This window comes from Desmodus rotundus, chromosome 8 (assembly GCF_022682495.2).
Source record: "Desmodus rotundus isolate HL8 chromosome 8, HLdesRot8A.1, whole genome shotgun sequence".
Lineage (NCBI taxonomy): Eukaryota > Metazoa > Chordata > Mammalia > Chiroptera > Phyllostomidae > Desmodus > Desmodus rotundus.
The window spans coordinates 85,194,440-85,215,121 of NC_071394.1; the positions used below are offsets into that span (position 1 = coordinate 85,194,440).

Here is a 20,682-nt window from a genome sequence, read left to right on the forward strand (position 1 = left end):
TCAAACTGTGGCTTTCGAGACCCCTTTGAAGTCTTAAGACCAGACATGTGGTCAGGGGCCCAAGTGTTTACAAGTGCATTGGAAACAGAGACACGTTGATTAAATGTTTCCTCCTTGGCAGCACTGCTGATGAGTGCTTTCCTGGGTTTCAGAAGGAAATTTGATGAGGAAGAGGCTTGAAGGGAGCAGGGCCTCCCCAGTTGAGGCTCTCTACAGGGCAGCTGGCAGCTGGAGTCTGCCTAACCTCCTTCGGCCTCTGCAGAGTGACGGTCCAGTCAGCTCCTAGCCCGAAAGGGCAAAGTCAACCAGTCAGAGTCAGAGAGAGTCTGGCACCTGGCCGTCCAGGGTTAAGTTTCAGTTTTCAAGGTGTTTGTACAAACAAGAGCCGGTTCCCATAGCAGCTAGTCCAGGGGCAGATAAGAGCTGCCCCATGGCTCTGGCCTTTGACCAGTAGAGGCGCACAGATTTCACCCTGAGATGTCTTTGAAGTAACTGGCAGGGGACCTCCAGGCGCAGCCCCAGGTGCTAACAAGCAGCTGGCAGTGGCTGAGACGCACAGCTCCCAGTGGGAACCCATGTGATCCCCGCCACCACCGAGGGCAGCACATGGGGGTGGCACTGAGAGGTGACGCAACCTCCTGAGGCCACAAAGCCAGTGAATGGCTGAGCCAATGTTTAAGCCCTAAGGTACCGGATGCCGAAGTCCACTCTGTTAACTGTCAAATGCTGCCTCTGCAGAAACCAGCCAGGCTTCAACAAGGTAGAGAAACCAATGGCTGTAGCCCTATGCTCCTCTGGGGACAAACCAGGCATGTTAGGAGTCCAGGTCCACAGACAAGGGCGCTTGCTCCTTCCAGAAGGGGCAGGGGAACCTCCTTTCCTCCAACACCCCTCCTCCCGCAGACATAAACAAATCGCCACCCAGATTAACAAAGGGGTTTCAGGAAGAGACACAGAGCAGCATCCCTGTGTTGTTTTTTTTATAAAAGTCTTTTTTCCCCCTGCCTTTCGTTCTACCCTGCAACCCCAGTGGATGATGGGGAGCAGGGGGAGAGGCAGCTGGGACTTCCCGTCACTACTGCAACTGCCAGGGGCTTATCAGCGGCTCCTGGGTTCCCCTCCTCCTGAGTACCAGCTCTGGCAGAGGTATAACCAGGCAGGTAGAGCTCCCTCCCGGGAGGACAAACAGGCAGGACCCAGGGACTGCCCCATGGAAACTTTGAGATCGCGAACATGTCATTGCAGCCCAAGTTAGTGTGGTCGCCTTAGAATGCCGTCACAGAAATGCTGTATGGGTGAGGCGGCGAGGGGCTAGGGACATCCTACACAGGCAGCAAGCAGCTCTCCGCAGGAGGAAGGAGCAGCAGAGGAAGAGAGGAGAAAGGGGATGCCCTGCTGTCCAAGGGTAGTGGGATGACAGGTGACAGCTTTTTGTTTGAATGAATTCCCTAAAATGAGGGTCTGTCATGTAATTAGGAAAAAGGCTTTCTCTCTTTAAACCATAGCATTCACCTAGGTGGTTTCATCACGTGGGACTCTTACCCAGGGCAAGCCCCAGCAAACCTCCCCACACGCCCCCTTCCCAGTGCGCGCACCCTCAGGCCGGCCCTGTCTGGATAAATTGCCACTGAGGCTGGGGGAGAAGCTACACCTCCCCCTGCAAAAAGAGGCCGGGATCACGTCAGAACAGGTTACTAATTGGTGTCCTTTTGGCCAGGGGTTGAAGAGTGGGTCAGGTTCAAACCATTTATTCAGAAATGACAACACCCAGGAACACCAGGGGAGCTTTAAGGAGCAAACATTTTATTTAATAAGTTATAAGATACAATTTACAGTCGGCATTTGATTCCAGTTTCGCTTCCATGTCCCAGTTTACAAGGCCTGTGGTCCTTTCACATGAGGCTTGGGGCCGGTCCAGTTTCTAATATTGGGCTCTTGCCAACACCAGTCCCCAGCTGCTGACCCTCGGTGAAGGTCACCCACCTCGGCCCCCTGTCCCATGCACAGAGGCACCTTCAACCGCGGTGCCCCTTCCTCAGGACTGAGCAGCAAATCAGAAGGGTCTGCCTGCCTAGACCACACTCCGCACCTGGGCCCCGCAGCCAGCCAGTGTCCCTGAACGCTTCCACTTTACTCCAAAGCGGGTCTGCAGGAGGGCATGCGCAATGCCTTCCACCCCATTTTCGGAATCTTCTGGATGACATGTGGTCAGAGCCAAACACACAGCCACCATCAGCTACGTAGCTTTTACTATTTCTGCCGAACAGTAAAGAAGAGCCCCTGAGCTGCCGCCCTTCCCACCCCTCAGACCAAAGGTCAGCAGGAGTTTTGTCCCTTCCTATCTATAATTAGTTCCCAGAAAAAGTGACCCCGAGTGGGGCGGGGTGGGTGAGGAGTGTCACGCTCGGAAGACTTCCCCCGCCGCATGCACTCCCGGGCTCATCACACTGAGTGGCTGCAGCATGTGTTAAGCACAAGGGCTAGTGTTGGTTAAAAAGGGATCTTTGGCAAGTGGGGGGCTGCTTATCACTGCAGAATTTCCTCAGACCCAGCAGCTAAAACAGACTTTAAGAGCAAGAACAGAAACATGGCTGCCAAGACGGCCACAAGTTCTGACTTGGCAGGGAAATCGGCAAACCGAGGGCAGAGGCGGCAGGAAGGCAGCCGGGCCAGTCTGCCCCCCTGTGGTAAAAAGGCCGCGGGGCAGCGTGGGGTGGTAACGAGCTGTTTCAACAATGCTGTCCACCTAATGGCCTTTTTCTTACATAATGTGGGCACTGGAAGAGACGAAGCTGGTTTTAAGCCACCTACTTTTCTAAATGACAACCTAAACTAGGTCTCCTGTTCTTCCTGCCTCTCCCGCAGTCTGGTTTCACAGACTGGTGCCCAGTTCCTTTTTTAACATCAGCCTTGCCCGTGTTCTCGGTCTGTCTGCAGGGAACGATCTGCGCCACAAGGGGTCAGATCTGCTCAGTCCATCGAGTCCCCAGTCCGACCCTAAAGAGTCAAGTGTAGGATTTCTCTCTGAAGGCACTTTAAAATGGCAATGTTTTCAGGATGAGGTTTCAGACCCACAAACAGGCCAGAGGACTTTGTATAAAACGAGTTACAAATAAGCAACAAAAGCGACCACCAGAAACTCCTCCCAGGATTTGACAAGAATGTTTTAGGGCACCGTGACGTGGAAGGGGCTGCCGGGAATGTGTTCCTCTCCCCACTTCACGGCCAGAACATAATCCCCCTTCTCCTTGACGACATATGTGACGTTGTATTGTTGGTTACCCACATGCTTCATGGAGACCTCTTCGCAGGGAGTGGTGGGCCCATGGACCCCAATCAGCAGCATGTTGGAACCTGGGAGGCAGAGGAAGGTGGTTATTCCCTGAGGATGCAACCCAGAAGGCAGAGGAAGAGGAGGGGATATGGGAACCAAAGGAATAATACCAGTTACTGCCTGTTGAGCATCTGTGATGCTGGGGACCTGAGAAGTGGGAGAAATGGTGATTATGAGCAGGACCCATAGATCTTGACACTGTGGGTTCAAATCCCTGCATTGCCACTTCCAAGCTGGGTAACCTTGGACGTGGAACTTTACCTCTCCTTGTCTTAGCTTCCCCATCTGTAAATAGGGGATGATGCCAGCACCCACCTCACGAGCTCATTGCAAGGTTTCGAGGAGTATTATATGTGAAGCCCTTGGCATTGTAGTAAGGGCTCTCTGTGTAGGTGTTACTGTTCTGATCTCAGTTATTCCCATAAGGACTTCATCTAAGGTACTATTATCACCTCAATTTTAGAGAAGAGGAAACTGACTCTCAGAAAGAGATTTAGTAATTTTCCAAAGGTCAGACTATTAAGGAAGGAAGGGAGGGAGGGAGGAAGGGAGGCAGGGAGAGAGAGAGAGGAAGGAAAGGAAGGAGGAAGGGATAAGTGAGTGGTGAAGCTCCCCAGGTTTCCAGCGCAGATGGGCTAGATGCCAGAACCCAGGCAACTGACCACTGACACCCAAACAAATACCCAAATGCAAATTGCAATGAAATTTGAAGCAATTAGTGGCAGAAAAGGTTATTCATTCAGATGGCTCATCTGTAATGGGGATAATGCCACCTTTCCTATCTACTTTGACATCACTTAAAAAAAATCAAGAGGCTAAAGAAAGTCATTTAAAAATACTAAGTGCAGAGAACGAAGATGGCGGCGTAGGTAGACACACTGCGCCTCCTCACACAACCAGAACTGACAGAAAATCTAATGGCAAGGAAGTCCGACACCAAGGAAATAAAAAATAAACAGTCATCCAGACCGGTAGGAGGGGCGGAGAGGACTCGAGTTGCCGTGGCGGGACCGAGACTGGCAGAGTGTGGGATGAACGGGGCAGGCAGTCGGACCACTGGCAGACCCTGCAGCCCCACACTCGCGCACAGATAAACCAGGATGAACGGTGGGGAGCAAAGCAGACCTTGTAACCCAGGGCTCCAGCACGGGGAAATAAAGCCTCAGACCTCTGATTGAAAACACCCGTGGGGGTTGGGGCAGCAGCAGGAGAGACTCCCAGCCTCATGGGAGAAGTCATTGGAGAGACCCACAGGGGCCTAGAGTGTGCACAAGCCCACCCACTCGGGAACCAGCACTAGAGGGACCCAATTTGATTGTGGGTAGCAAAGGGGGTGACGAGGTCCGGTGGAGAGGGGAGCAGGAGCCATTGCTCCCTCTCGGCCCCTCCCCCACGTACAGAGTCACAGCACAGCAACCAGCGTTACCCCGCCCCTGGGAACACCTAAGGCTCCACCCCTTTAAGTAACAGAAGCACCAAGACCAAAAAAAAAAAAAAAGGCCCAAATGACAGAACACTTCAAAGCTCCAGAAAAAATACAACTAAGCGAGGAAGAGATAGCCAACCTATCAGATGCACAGTTGAAAACACTGGTTATTAAGATGCTCACAGAATTGGTTGAATTTGTTCAAAAACTAGATGAAAAAATGAAGTCTATGCCAAGAGAAACAAAGGAAAATGTACAGGGAACCAATAGTGATGGGAAGGAAACTGGGACTCAAATCAATGGTGTGGACCAGAAGGAAGAAAGAAACATCCAACCAGAAAAGAATGAAGAAACAAGAATTTGGAAAAATGAGGTGAGGCTTAGGAACCTCCAGGACATCTTTAATGTTCCAACATCCGAATCATAGGGGTGCCAGAAGGACAAGAGGAAGAGCAATAAATTGAAAACTTATTTGAACAAATAATGAAGGAGAACTTCCCCAGTCTGGCAAAGGAAATAGAATTCCAGGAAGTCTGGGAAGCTCAGAGAGTCCCAAAGAAGCTGGACCCAAGGAGGAACACACCAAGGCACGTCATAATTACATTAGCCAAGATTACACAGAAGGAGAGAATCTTAGAAGCAGCAAGAGAAAAGGACACAGTTACCTACAAAGGACTTCCCATAAGACTGTCAGCTGATTTCTCCAAAGAGACCTTACAGGCAAGAGGGGGCTAGAAAGAAGTATTCCAAGTCATGAAAGGCAAGGACCTACATCCAAGATTACTGTATCCAGCAAAGCTATCATTTAGAATGGAAGGGCAGCTAAAGTCCTTCTCAGATAAGGTCAAGTTAAAGGAGTTCATTATCACCAAGCCATTATTATATGAAATGTTAAAGGGACTTATCTAAGAAAAAGAAGATAAAAAATAGGAACAGTAAAAATGACAGCAAACTCACAGTTATTAACAACCACACCGAAAACCAGAACAAAAGCAAACTAAGCAAACAACTAGAACAGAAACAGAACCACAGAAATGGAGATCACATGGAGGGTTATCAATAGGGGAGTGGGAAGGGGAGAGAAGGGGGAAAGGTACAGAGAACAAATAGCATAAATGATAGGTGGAAAATAGACAGGGGGAGGGTAAGAATAGTGTAGGAAATGCAGAAGCCAAAGAACTTATAACTATGACCCATGGACATGAACTATAGGTGGGGAATGTGGGAGGGAGGAGGTGGGCAGGATGGAGTTGTGTGAAGGGGCGGAAATGGGACAACTGTAATAGCATAATCAATAAATATATTAAATAAAAAAGACAATTCAAAAAAAAAGAAATACTAAGTGCAAAAGAACGGGGTAATAACACAGTTACGTGCAAATGGCTGAGTTACATGGGAGAGTGGGCACTCAGCTGCCGCCACCCCACCCCCCCAGTAGGACGGGGCCGCCTACCGGCTTTGCTGCAGTCCACCAGGAAGGAGCTCTTCTGGCCCACAAATGCCTTTGAGAGCCCTGCACCCTTGGAGGTGACCTTACTGGCGTCTGAGGATGCCTTGGGGATGGCGCTATAGCAGGTCTCTGTTGAGGACCTGGTCACCGACTCCACCAGGATGGATGAGGTCTCGTTGGCCAAGCCAGGGCTGACCAGACGCTGGCCTAGGACATGGAAGGGAGGGAGGAGGGCATGAATGGCCAGACCGAGTGTATCTCTAAGCCAGAGGAAGCAAGTGCCCCCACACCCCAACACCTGATCCAAAAGCTACCACTTCCCTGTCTCACACTTATAATGTCTTCTAAAACCCTTGGGGTCTCACCCCACACAATTAGGTTCCAGCTTTCTGGGCAAATGGATGAGTCAGCCCTTGGCTGCCTAGGCTAGGAAATCCTCCCACGTAACCCTGTGCCCCCAGCAGCACCCACACTTTCCACTCCCACAAAGCACTCCTGTACAAGCCGTGTCCAAGTCTAGAAGGACATATAATGTCAAAAATGATTCTCTCTGCATGTGAGATGATTTTCCTACCCAAATTTCTAAGTTTTCTGCAATGAACCTGTACTACCTATACAACGGTGAACAATACGGAGAGAGCCATGCGGGAGGAATTCACCACGAGGCTTACAGTGGCGGCCTCGACGGGGGCTGTGGGGTGGTTTTACTGTTTGGTATTTTCTCCAGTGTTCTGAAGGAGGCACATTTTTATAAATTTAGTAAAAACTTTTGATTATTTTTAGAGTGAAGGGAAACTAGGGCATTTTTTTCAGGCCCCGACCTAAACAACTACATGAGATTTCGAATATGTAAACATTTTTTTTTCTGTTACAGACAGAAACCATCTAATAACACACTTCCTCAACTTCTGCCCTCCTGTTCTGCCTCCTTATTTTGCAAGTTTCAAACATGTACCACCCCCCTTCTACATGCCCTACCATTTCTTTACAATCAGGATTCAAAATAGACTCAACATATCTAAAATCATCCAGTTTCTACCATCAAACAGCTCTGTTGATATTCTGATTGGGGGGGGGGGGGCAGGAATCATTTCAAGGGTGTTTGGTTACCTGTCACCTTGGCCTTGAAAGGACTGCCCACGATGTGGTTGGGCCCACCATATTTGACACCGATCAGGTAGTTTCCAGGGGCCATGGGGGTGTACATGACTTTGTACCCTTCTGGGGTTTCCTGGCAATCCATTTTAACCTTGGATGGGCCTTCAATGGTGACAGATAATGTCCCTGGCCCTGCTCGGGTGGTGTTGATGAAAAATTCAGACTGGATACCTGGGAGAAAGGAAGAGGGAATAAATACCATGTTGATGTTTTGGATGAATCATGGGAGTAGGGTTTGGGGAGTCCTCCAGGGGCACTGCAGCAGTCACAGGGGTACACGCAGGATCCCTCAAACAGGGACCACCTTGGTGGCCTGGGAATCTATGAGCACTAGCTCTGAACTCCTGGCAGAGAGAACCTCAGGCCCTGGGCGGGGGCGGGGGGCCAGGTGCCTTTCCAAGGCCCAGGCAGGAGTGTGGCTGACATTTCACCCACCAGCACCAACCGCCTGGACACTCTGTTCTGTCCTCTGGGCATGAGCGGTGGCCAAGGGTGAGAAGCCCGAGGGTCACTGTGAGGCTGGGGTGGCTTCAGCTGCCAGGGCCCAGCTCTGCCTCCAGGGTGGGTGGGGAAGTGTAGGCCCTTTTGACCTTTCCTTTCTCCTCTGGGTGGACTTGGAGAACCCAAGGAGTCTGAGCATCTTTTCCTTCCTCTACATTCAGCAGGGGTGTCCAACCCGCGGCCTGAGGCCCTGGATGGCTATGAATGAGGCCCAATGCAGCCGCTCGCCAGTCAGAGCTACAAAGTGGCAGGTAGAACAGGGATCTGAACACGTCTGCGTGGCTCCAGAGCCCAGGCCCATCTCTCGGCCACTGGATGGATGGTGTGGCTGCCTCAGATGCCCTAACTGCAACCCCAAGACACCCTACTTCTTGCCCAGCCCATGAGGACCTCCTGCACAGACATCTGTATCACAACAGCAGGAAACTGCAGGAGTGCTTACCGATGACCACGACAGTATTCCTGCCTGAGCCCAAGTCCCTGCAAAAGCCCCCTCCCTTTAGGCTCTTTCCAGTCCATAGGGGGGTAGAGCTGGTCTGTGGCAGCCACTGCAGGGTGGGCCCAGACACCAGCCGTATGCTTGCTACAGTGCCCTCTATGGGGCACCCCTGGCATAACAGCCCTATGCAGGCTGTGCTTTTTCCAGAGCCCTGGAAGGGCCCCAGCTGGGAACTATTCTGGTTTAATTATAGTTCCTAGACCAGAGAAAGAATTATTGTTCTGGTTATCAATAAAACAAAGGAGCTGCTATCATGCAACTCCCAAACACAACCCAGCTGTTTCTGCAAGCTCGTCTCAGCTCCCCCAACCTGGCCCCATTTCAACCCTGCATCTAAACTGCTGCCTAGAAGCCCCCCTGCAGCAGCAGCTGCTGCAGTGGGTGTGTGGGAAGGGTGGGTGGCAGAGCGCACAGGACAGCGTTTTCTGGAGGTAGATGCAACACGATGATGTGAAAGGTATTTTTATTTTATTTTTAGATTTTATTTATTTTTAGAGAGAGGGGAATGAACTGAGGGAGAAAGAGAGAGAACCAACAACGTGTGATTGCCTCTCACGCTCCTCCTACCGGGGACCTGGCCCACAACCCAGGCATGTGCCCAACTGGGAATTGAACCACTGACCCTTTGGTTCGCAGGCCAGCGCTCAAGCCACTGAGTCACACCAGCTGGGGTGAAAGGTATTTTTAAAGGAAAGATGAGAAGACCTGGCTGCTGTGGAAGGAAGCCCTGCCCTTTTTAACAAGCTGCTCCACTCCTGAGAAAAATCAGTTCTTCCTGGGAGGAACAAAAGGCAGGGAAGGTACTGCGGGAAAAGGGAAATAAGGAATTAAAGAGGATGAGAGCTACCTGGAACAACCTGCCAGGTGGGCTCCCTCACTATTCCCATTTAACAGGAAGGAAGTCCCACAGCTAGAGAATGGCAGAACGGGATTTAAACATGAGGTCTGCCCAATGTGGAGCTGACACACTTGCCGGAGAGGACAGGGGAAAGAATGCACACACAGGAGCCCCCCTCACCACTGCCTCCAGCTGGAATCACTGACACCCCAAACATCTCGGGGCACCCTGAGTGTGCAGCTGAGTTCCTATGGGTGGAATGCACATGTAAGGCAGCCCTCCTCCATCTTTAAGGTGGGTGAAGAAGGAAGGAGGCTCTTCCGTTCATGCATGTTGGGGTTCCCGAACCATTCCGTCAAGAAAACTGCTCTTCCCTCCCAGAGTCTTGAACTCCTTGGTCTAACTCCAGACCTCTCTACCCCTCTGCAGCAGAGTCCCACCCCAAATTCTCCACATGCTCCTGCTCCCAAAACTGCAGAAGAGACCATTTAAAGCTCGAGCCAAGAGATACAACAGGTCCACCCATGAAAACACAGGGAAGTTTGCTTTGTTGCGAAGGTCAGGATGCCAGGCCCTGCGGCAGCCGAGCACAGACACCTTTTCATTCCATGCACACTGCAGCTGTGTAATCTTGGGATGGGTATTTGGGAAAAGGCTTGGGAGCAGGAGGGCTAGAAAAACAAGAGGCCTTCCCCTTGACAAGAGCAATATTTACACAGGGTTTGAAACAGGCATGCTCTGTACTTCTCCCTCCTGGTTGGGAGTCTCCCTGCAAGACCAGCTCCTCGCAGCAGAATCCAGTGCTTGCAAAGTACAGCCTGAAACCCGAGCTCCCAAGAAGGCCTGTGAACAGCCAAGAGGAAGCACAGAGGCCCCTGCCACAGCAGGTGTGACCCAGCAGGAGGGTGTTGGCTGCTGGCAGCTTCAGGAGACCTCAGTGGCTGCTGTGGGGCCTGGACCAAAGCCTGCTGTGACTCCAAGCGCCAGGAGGACCCCATCTGGGCTTCAGTGGTGGGTGGCTTGCCCGGGGCCAAATGCTTACACTACTGCCTGGGAAACATTCCAGGGCAGCTGGGGCGAGAGGGGTCCCGGTTTATGACCCCACCACCACCACAAAGTGGGCCGGGGAGCAGGCACAGGCTGGGAGGTTATGGGCCTGGGCTGATTCCTGGCTCTGCCCTCTCTCAGTTCATTAAGCTTTGGGGAGTGACTCAACCTTTCTGAGTGTCGCTTTCCTCATCTGTAAAACGGACCGAGTTCACTGTGAAGCCAGATGGGCTGGGAGAGTCCAGAAGCACTCGCGGCAACCCCCACCCCCCCCCGGGCAGTTTTGCAGAGGGCCAGAGTCCCAGATGGCACATCAGTGGGTCAAGTCACTCCTGCACCTGGGGAGGGCACCTCAGCCACTCAGGACACTCACTCCCCAAGTAACCACGGCCACTCCTCCCCCAGCCATGGGAGATGGTTCTGCCTTGTCACATTCACTGCATCGGGGAAACACACACAAGGACCTCCAGGTCAAAACCAGGACCGGGTGGCCTTCCTGAAAGCTGCCCAAAGTGACACCCATATGCAAACCGTGTCCCAATAAGCCTGCGCCTGTGGACTCTGCCTGCAGAGAAGCTTAAGTGGATAAGCTCCTCACCCTGGCGCTCTCCGTAATGGTGATACACTGGACACCACCTGATGTCCACCTCTAGGTTCATGGTCTGAACATGACCCGCAGCCACCACAGCGGTCGGGTCTGTATGCTTTGACATGGGAAATTCTTCAAGATGTCAAGTGCGAATAGCAAGCTGCACAACAATATGTCTTAGAATTATATCTGTGAAAGAAAAGCAAACCCATAGTATATATCTATGTTTCTAGTGAACCAACTGGCTAAGCAACCAAGCGACCAAGAAGGAACACTCACAAAGAGACAGTCCCAAGGGCCTCCCTGACTGGTTAGCCATTTCTTCCTGGACCAGACAGAGGGAGGGAGGAAGGAGCCTCAAAGAGATGGAGTGAGTTTCACTTCCTCGCTGCCTACATTTTCCACAATCGAATGTGTCCCATCTGTAGCAAAGGTTAAAAATAAACTGTAATGAGTCCAAAACCTTACTAATTCTTCAACTGTTTCAGTCTTTTCGCCTCCTCCATTAGGATCGGAGAATAAAAAGGGGAGATGGACCGTGACAGGTCTTGTTGCCAATTCAATGTGTTTCTGGGAGTCTGGGGGCCACTGAGGCCCTGACAGGCAGGGCTCTCCCAGGAGGCCCGTTACAAGCATCATGAATTCTGTGCAGGCAAAGAAACCCTCAAAATGAACGATGCTGTGCCGTGTTCCCTCACGGTAACGTAAGCATTCCGGCGCAAAGTCAAAGAAAGACAGCTCCAACACAACGAACAGAAATGAGGTCCGAGAGCCTCCAAAGTGTACCTTATCCTAGCTCCCTGGGGACAGCACAGACACGGCTTGGAGACTGCCACCTGGCTCTGTCCCTGGAGCCAGCTCAGTTAAAGATGAGAGGTGGAGGTAGTTTGTTACCTGTGGTGCCCCCCTCAAGTCCTGCACCGTAGGCGGACACCAGGGCCGGGTTCCCCGCTTGTCCAGGCTCCCCAACGCGCACTTTGAAAGGGCTTCCAACCACATGGCTGCCGTTGAACTTGACGTCGATTGTGTGGACACCATTCTCATGGGGGATGAAGCGAACAGCGTACTTATCTGGGAGAGTGAGCAAAGCACAGAGTAAAAAGCGGGCAAATGGACACCACTGAGTGAGGTGAGGACAAAAGACAGGAAGCCAACCTAACACGGCCAATTTTAAATCTTTAATAAGACAACAGCTCTCCTGGAAGCCTGGCACCTGACGGGTTGGATTTCAAAACCAGATGGGCCTATTTGTGTGTCCTCAGTCAGCCCTTTGGGAAATGCGTCCAAATCTCAGGTTCTATTTAATCCTCTGCGGCCTCTGCCTCAGAAGAACATGTCCTTTATGAAAAGCTCACTCCTCACAAAGTTTCTCCACTTGGCCACTTGAAGGGGAAGAAGGTGGTCCCAGCTGGGGTTAACGTTGGAACGTCCTTAGTTTAGCTCCAAGCAAGCAACTGCCCCCAGAGGCACAGCCAGGTTTCTCACCTGTGAGTTTGGGTCACAGCATGTGGCAGGGTAACAGGTGAACTGAAACGGGCACCTCGAATATCCACGCAGCGTGCACCACCTGACCACCCCTTCCTCCTTGAAGCTCTCACCCGGGATGCAGGTAGTCTGTTCTTCTCCCTCCCTACTTACCATTCACCCGTTCAGAATTTTTGTCCCCCAAAGCTCCACCCAAACCCTCTTCTCTTCTCCTCTGGTACTCTCTCCAGAGGTGAGCACCTACACGCAGCTGCCCGCCCCACACCTGTCAACGCAGCACTTCCCCCAACTGTCCCAAGCTAGGTACCTACCTCGCCTCCCTTAAAGCCAATGTATTTCAAAGGAAGGTGATCCCATCCCCACATCAGGCATGACACTTGACTGGATCAACCTAATAGGGTAGGGGGAGAGCCCTCTTTCCCCAAGTCATCAATTAGGACACGGCATCTGGCCACAGGAAGTGACTCAGAAACAGGCACGTGTGTTCAGTGTTTGGTGAGACAGGGGACCTCTGAGAAAGGAGCATCTCAGACTTCTGAGAAAGATTCTTGTGGACAGGATGTCTCTCTTGCTCAGTGTGGCACGAAGATGGGAAATCTGGGGTTGCTGCAGCCATCTTGTCACCAAGAGGAAGGCCAGTTTCAGAGTGAGGTTCACAAAGCAGAAGAAGGAGCAGAGGCATTTAGGGCTCTGCCTAAATTGTGGCTGAAGCCCACCTGAGGCCCTGAATTTTCCAGTCATGTAAATTAACAGACTCCTTTATTGTGTGAATTGGCTTCAGTTGGGTATACTATAATTTGTAACCAATAGCATGCTGGCGGTCTGATACCAAATTTCACTTGTTGGCTAAACCCCAATGGCTCTAGAATTCTATTAAACATCCTTATTTGGATGCCTGGGAAACACTTCACAACTCTCCAGAAGGGCTTACAAGACCCTTGTAAAGCCTTGACCAGGCCTCATCCCCCCACGGCTGGCCGGCCCTAGTTTTGCTAACTGCATCGTCATCTTTCTCCAAACTACTTGCGAACTTCCTGAACTCACTAGCATTCCCTGTGGCCAGTTGGTCACCAGGTGTTTCAGTTCTCTGGCCTCAAGTTCCCCTCTCCATTTCTAAAGCCGCTGGCTCGTGTTACTTCCTCAAACGGACCGCTCTGGGATCAGCTCGCCCCTCTGCCTTTCAGTTATTTCAGCGCATTCTCTCTAATACAGTCAGACTCAAACCAAGACCTCGTCAGGGCCCCCATCCCTCACATTTGTGCCGTTTGAGGCTCCTTTCTGCCCTTTCCCCTTCTGTCCGATGGGAGAAAGACATCAAAATGCTAACCCAGCTCCTTGATCTCCACCCTCACTGTACACATAGTAGGACACAAGGCAAATGCCCAATAAGGGCAGAGATCAAAGGGCTCTTCCTCAAGCCTTAGGGCCCAAGGTCAGGACCCTTCCTCTTAGAAGCCCTCCTGACCTTGCCAAGGCAGAAACCATTTTCCTTTCCTGTTCTCACCATCTTCACCCTTTGGTTCTGAATCCTCCCATGGTATCATTGGTGATTCACAGAGGGTCCTCACCAGTGCCCTGCAGGTGTGTGGCCGGGGCCTTACTTGGCTCTGCACTGCTTTCTGAGGGCAGGAATCATGTCTTCCTCAGTCTTCCCTTCCTGCCAAGTCTCTGACACTTAATAAATGTTCACTGGTAAAATGTCTCATTAAAATTGATTGACATCGGAGAATTCCATATACCAAGGCAGCAGGTACGAAAGCCTTATGCTATTAAGCATCCTGGAGACCCCAGATTTAAAGATACCTACCTCTCCTACCTTGGAGAGACCTACCTATCTTTCAAATTTAAAGATAAACATCAACTGATCTTTCCCTGAGAGTGAAGTCAGGTCAGAGTGTAAGTCTTATTCACGTGATAAGTTCAACAATACAATAAAAATTGGTAAGATTTTGTTAAAATAGGAGAAAACCACAATGACTGTAATGTGAAAGGAATCTGAAAAACAACAGAAAATAAGCAGTGTTTGTAAAAAAGTAAAAAAGGAAAGGAGAAAGAAAAAGCATGGATATTAATTCCAAAGTGTCCCTGTCTGCCCCGGCAATGTTTATACCCTAATTCATGAAACACTGTCTGCCAACCACAGCAGAGGGAATTTGAAGTCTCGTTGGCCTCGGTGAAGCCGATTAGTCCTCCGTCAAGGTGCACGCTGGCAGAAACATCCCTGGGGGGGCTGGTGCGGGGAGAGCGCACACCCTGCCTCCTGCTTACCTGGCTCCAGCTCAGACACGTGGCATTCCTCCACGGCTCCAGAGGGGCTGTGCACCTTTGCATCAATCTTTCCTTTTGCCCCATTCAACCTTATAGCAAAGGAGGCTGGCTGGTTAACCTTTAGTCCCGATTCCTGAGAATTTAATATATTAGACAAGGTTACGGCCCTCGGGTCCCCGCTCCATGGCACACACTGCCCCGGGGACAGTGCTCATGCAGATAGGCCCGGCATGTCTACCCACATCCGACAACAGAATGGCAGTGGGCCATTCCCCATGTCTAGCATCAAATGTAAGAAAGCAGAGACGCGTGTCTGCATGGTGTTATACCCAAAGTGTCTTGATTCAAGGCTGGAAGAGGTTACTGGGTTTGGAGACTTGAGACATCTTGATCAAGAGGACTATTGTTTCAGCATCCCCCACAGGTCATCGAGGTAGACAGACAGACAAATAAATAAATATATAAACAAGCCCTTCGCCCTCCTCCTAAGGGAGCTGGCAAAACCATACACTCAAGTAATATGAACAAAGTTTTATAGCACAGCTATTTTTTTTTTAATCTGGAGAGTAGGAATGGAGAGAACTTTTAATAAACCTGTAAAGGGTTACACGTGCAAAGGAAGAGGTCGGTACTGCACAGCGGTTAAGTATCAGCAGGACGGGGGTTACTCTCATTTCCTAGCCAAATAACTAAGTTGTTTAACCTCATTCAGCCTCAGTCTCCTCATATATAAAATGGGCAGCTATGAGGACAAAATGACATTATGCAAAGTATTCAGCACAGTGCTGTGCCCATACACAGAACGGCTAAAAAATGTCAGCTTATTGTTAACTGTTGATGTACATTCTGAAGTTCTCTGTACCCCTAAGGAAAAAAAAAAAAGAGAGAGAGAGAGAAGTATAACTTCTGCTAGGCAGTGGATCAGTTTCACTCCATGCTTTGTCTTGGAAACTACAGCCTCTCCGGGAGGAAGGGATTAGAAGTTTAGGTGCTTAAGGTATTTTAAGATCAGCCAGTCCCCAACAGCAACATTTTCCAAGTCAGCAGTTTTGACATAAACTTGATTGGACAGCCACTCCTCGGATAACACTGACGCAGCAGGGTTCACACTTCTTGTGCAATCAAAGCACCCAGGGGGCTTGTTAAAATGCACATTCTGATTCAGCAGGTCTGGGAAGGGGCCTGGGATTCTAGTAAGTTCTCAGGCGATGCTGAGACCACTGGTCCAAGACCCACATCTTAGAAGCGAGGCACTGAAGTTGTGCTGCCCAGTTCAGTATTCACTGGCCGCATGTGGCTACATCCACTGTATATTTACATTTAAATCAATTAAAATTAAATACTTAAAATTCAGTTCCTCGGTTACACTAGCCACATTTCAAAGAGAAGATGTGGGGCATTTCCGTTGTTGCAGAACATTCTACTAGACTGTACAGCCCTAGAGGTCACAGACTGGGGTCACAGACCACATCCAAAATTAAGGAGTCTTTGATCACCAGATCGGCCCCATTCCACCACCCCCTCATCCTCCACAAATTGCCAGCCGACTCCAATTTTCTAAAAAAGCCTCAAGAGCAAGACAAAAAAATACATGCCTCTCTTTCCTAACCGGCACCAGATGTTGCCGTGCAGGGCTCCAGTAAATTGTCGATAAATAATTTACATATCACTCGGCATCAAGTGACCCGGGCAGAACGGGGGATGAAGCTGACACACTGGTCGCTCCTCCTTCACGGACACACAGTCTGCTGCACACTTATTTAAATATTTACGACCCAATGGTGAAGAGAGGACTCCACAGAATAGTTTGCTGGAGAGGATTTCTGCACATCAGCTCCATTTGGACAGAAGCAGCTACATTACCTGAATCCGCTGGCCGCTAAATCCTCAAGAGGGAGATAAACGCCTCGGAAGATCCGAAAGAGATCTTCGAGATGCCTGAAAGCAGCTCTGTGCCTTCAACAAATGCTGGGTTTATCTCCCTCCACAGGTTTTAGCTGAGTCGGCCACAAAAGGAAGTCCTGTTAAGAAGTCTTTAAATGAAACACAAGAAAAACATCTACACCACAGTGACCAGTCAGCCCGTGGTACTCTCCAGATGAGGCCTCTTCAATCTGTGGACCCTGGTCCTGGCGCGATCTCTGTTTGGGTTCCCGTGTTTGGAAGAACTAGCAGTACCAATTCCCCTCAAGGTGGGGTTAAAATCTCCAATGTAAACCAAGTGTAGGAACTAGATGCACTGAGGTCAGCCATCTGAGTCATGAGTCTGGGTTTCAAGCAATCCAGGATTTTCAAAAGCTGGGAGGCAGTGGAAGACTATTTAGAAACCCTTTTAACCAGAAATCGTATTTTGAGATTCTGGTTATTATTCCACAACTGAACTACTACTCCTGACTCAGACACCTAATTATTTTTCAGTGTCCTGAGCAAAGACCCAAAGGCATCCCCCAATGGTTCTTAGCTCGGCTGAAGGCTCCAATGCAACCTTGGATTCAGTGACCTGTTTAAGACAGGAGGTAGAGTTGCATTTCCTGACACTGCAATAGGCTGGACTATGTGACCACTTGCCACAAAGCCCAGGTGGGGACTAAGGAGACCACAGTTAAGAGCACGCGTTCTGGAGCACAAAGACCTCACTGTGCCTCATACTAGCAGGTTGCTGGTAGCCGCAACCTCTCTTACCTCAGATTTTCCATCTTTAAAATGGGATCAAGAGAAACCCACTCACCAGGTGGTTGCAAGGATTTAATGAGGTAACACTGATGACGTTTTTAGCCAAGTGCCTTGCACACTTATTACAAACAAATCATCATAATAAAATTAAACATAATTGACTTCCTTGAGGAAAAAGAAGCCAATAATTGAAGGCTAACATCACTGGACTATTAGTTTTGTGTTTGTTTTGTTCTGAAAGCTCTCCTTATCCCTTAACCAATTATTAACAGGCTTCCTTTGTTTCTCTTGAATAAATATTTAAAAAACAAACTTGTCCCCAAACACTGAGGTGTTTTATTGACTGTGGCTCTGTTTTGCTTTCCCAACTGTCTCCTGTCTTAACGTGTGGGGAGCTGACTGCGCCCAGGGAATGGCCCCCCTACAATGGGCAGCATCTGTGGTCAAAATGGGCTGGGACCCTCGGCACCACAGGGGATTGAAGTGGCCTCAAGAGTCCAGGGTCTCACTGGTTGGCCTGTGGCCAAGGAAATGGATGCTTCCTTGCGTCTCACCTGAAGGCTCATAACAGTGAGGCGGCGGGCGTCGTCGGAGGGTGCGATGACGGGCACCAGGTAGGGACTTTCGGGGATGTGCTCATCATTAAACTTGATAGATACCTCGTAGTTACCTGTGGGGACAAGAAAGCCCCATCATTTCAGAGATTCCAGGAAGGTGGCTACAGGGAGGCCTCCCGCTTCTTTTTATGTAGCGTGAAAATGCCTTCTGAGAGACCCTGCCCTCACCATGGCCACGGGTGGTTGGTTTAGGGCTGGTGGCCCGGCTCGGGATGGGCCAATATGATTTTCCTTGTTGGGCAAAGGCAGAGACTCTGAACTGGAGTCCACAGGGGCCCCAAAGGGCTGTATAGAACTCAGGAGATCCACAAAACTTGAATGGGGAAAAGATTACATCTTTGCATTCACTCAACCTCCACCTGAAATTTTGCATTTCTTTTCTTTAAAAATGTTGACAAGAAACCACAGCATATTAAAAGTACTTGTGGCTTTGTCACCAATAAAGTTCATATTGTTTTACAGTTTTACATACACCTTGACATATCATTTATACTCACCACTATTGAAATTAAGGCAGTTACCCGGCCACCACCGCATTTTAGACTTAACGTGTCAATGAACATGTGCACACCTTCTTATGTTACCCATTTGTCCCATAAGATTTTGATAATGACATTATAATATAATTGATTTCTTTTATAACCCAATGGAATTTGTATTATGTATTTCAGAACACTGTCCTGAGAAACAGGACAAAACATTGTCCCACGGGCTTTAGCTGGCAAAGGAGTCCAGGTACAAAGTGTTAAAGACTCCTGCTCGAGGGAGCGCAGGTGCTAAGCTAAGTAAGACCCCTCTTTGGGGCAGCAACACTAGCCAGTGGCCAAGGCTGGGCCCAGAGGCCGGCCGGAAAGAATGAACCAGCTGAATAAAAGTACAAGGCACACAGGCCAACAAAGACAAGAGACAATGATAACAAGAATTCTTGCCCCTCGGAGGCCTGGCTGCATTTCCTGCAACTGGACTTCTAGGAGGTGCTCCCACGTGACCATAGCGATAGATTTCTCTTTTACTTAAGCTAGCTCGATGGGCTTATGTTCCTTACAATCTAACCATCCCCAAACAAAAACAATGTCGAGTTGGTTCTTGAATACATACCAGGTTCTTGGGCAATATAAGACACACCGCATGATCCATTTTTATGGTCATCGAATGTAATCTCAGCCTTACTGGGGCCTTCCACAGCAATGGAGAGGCCCCCCGCGCCTGCCTCCCGGGTCCAGATGCTGAACTCAGCTGAGACAAAGAGACACCTGCTCAGTGACTGAGCCTGGTAGAGGTCCCTCATCTTGCCCAAACCTGCAGTGCTTGGTCACTTTTACAGACGGCCCTTTTCTCTTTCCCTGACCCCAGCAGAACCCAAGCAGGGGCATGGCTGATGTTCCTCGGTACCACCCATGGCTACAGTACATTGGGCATCTTTTTTTTTTTTTTTAGTGTTTTATTTATTTTTTAGAGAGAGGGGAAGGGAGGAAGAAAGAGGGAGAGAAACACTGATGTGAGAGAGAAACACCTATTGGCTGCCTCTCCTATGTGCCCTCACCAGGGACTGAACCCGCAACCTAGGCATGTACCCTGACTGGGAATCGAACCTGTGACCTTTCACTTTGTGGGATGACACCCAATCAACTTCAGCACATCAGTCAGGGCAATACTGGGCATCTTTTGAACATACCCAAATCAAGCCAGAGGAAGACGAGAATGTTTGGTTTTGTCCCCATAGGCCTCCCACTAGCAACCCCAGTCAATGGGTTTTGTGGAAATCTAGCATGTTCCATAGAACATCAGCCCTGCAAGATGCTCTGGAAACAGCTTCATGAGTCTGCTCCCCTCTTCTCCAAGGCTCACCACACAGTAAGTAATTAGAGGCTCCAAGGAGTCCCTCCGTAAGAAACTCATTTACTGTTGGGTAAATGGGCAATTCTAGAATGCATTTACCAGAGAAGCCTTATTATAAAGAATGCCCCTTAAACCATCCATCAGAATCCACACACGAAGTCTTCTCTTTAGAACAGGGCGAAGGGTGCAGGGTGCTCACACCACCAGGCTCAGCTGTTACTCTTTCCAAGTAAGGAGTCTGCTTGATCACTCACCTGGGACTCCTGCTTCTCCTCGCTCCAGGCCGGGGCCTCCTGCCCGGACCTTGTGGGCGCCCCCCTCGCCCAGCGGACCCACAGTGAACTGGAAGGGGCTGCCGGTCACGTGCTGGTTGCGGTATTTGACGCTGACTGTATGCACGCCCATCTCCTGGGGCACAAACCTAACACAGTGTGAGTTCTTCCCCATGGGCACAATCTCTGCCTCGGTCACGCGGCCGGAGGGGCTGGTGACTTGGGCCGACATGTCACTGCTGTCAATTTCTGAAAGGGATCAAGAGGTTGGGGGAAAGGAGAGGAGGGTTAAAGTGATGGTCAGAGGCTGAATGAACAGGACATGCAGAGGAAGCAGTGGAGGGCAAGGCAGGTGCAGCTTGGGAATGTGAGGTGCTCAGGTCGGACGCCTGCCCTCCTGTCTCCCTCAAACCCCTGGGTGGCTGTGGCCGGCATGGAGAGAGCCAGGCCCGTCCAGCCACCAGTGCAAAGGACATTCTCTAGGGGCAGTGACACTTCTTGCTCCATGGGGTACTTTCACAGCCTTCCTGGTTGGGGCTGAGTTAGTTCCACCCATCAGTTTCGAAACAGAGCCCGAGCTGATGGCACATAAATATAAAAACTATGGTCACTCAGATGGTTCTTAGCCAAAGGTGACACGCGGCCATCGTCATGCACACAGGGGCTCTTTTCCACAGGCAGGCAGG

At 50.2% G+C, this 20,682-nt stretch overlaps 1 protein-coding gene across 7 annotated transcripts in view; it reads right to left on the minus strand.

Annotated features, from left to right (window-relative positions):
• Nucleotides 1-1,786: 1,786 nt before the first annotated feature.
• The window catches only part of FLNB (filamin B), a 140,459-nt gene continuing 121,563 nt past the window's right edge, over nt 1,787-20,682 (minus strand). For all 7 annotated transcript variants that reach the window (XM_024556563.3, XM_045192408.2, XM_024556562.3 and 4 more), the window contains 8 exons: nt 19,979-20,245; nt 18,984-19,121; nt 17,823-17,938; nt 14,596-14,728; nt 11,737-11,913; nt 7,321-7,539; nt 6,214-6,417; nt 1,787-3,354 (listed from right to left, as the gene is read on the minus strand). In XM_024556563.3, the coding sequence (XP_024412331.1) occupies nt 3,167-3,354; nt 6,214-6,417; nt 7,321-7,539; nt 11,737-11,913; nt 14,596-14,728; nt 17,823-17,938; nt 18,984-19,121; nt 19,979-20,245 (1,442 nt within the window). In that variant the 3' untranslated portion in view covers nt 1,787-3,166. The remainder of the gene's footprint in view (nt 3,355-6,213; nt 6,418-7,320; nt 7,540-11,736; nt 11,914-14,595; nt 14,729-17,822; nt 17,939-18,983; nt 19,122-19,978; nt 20,246-20,682) is intronic.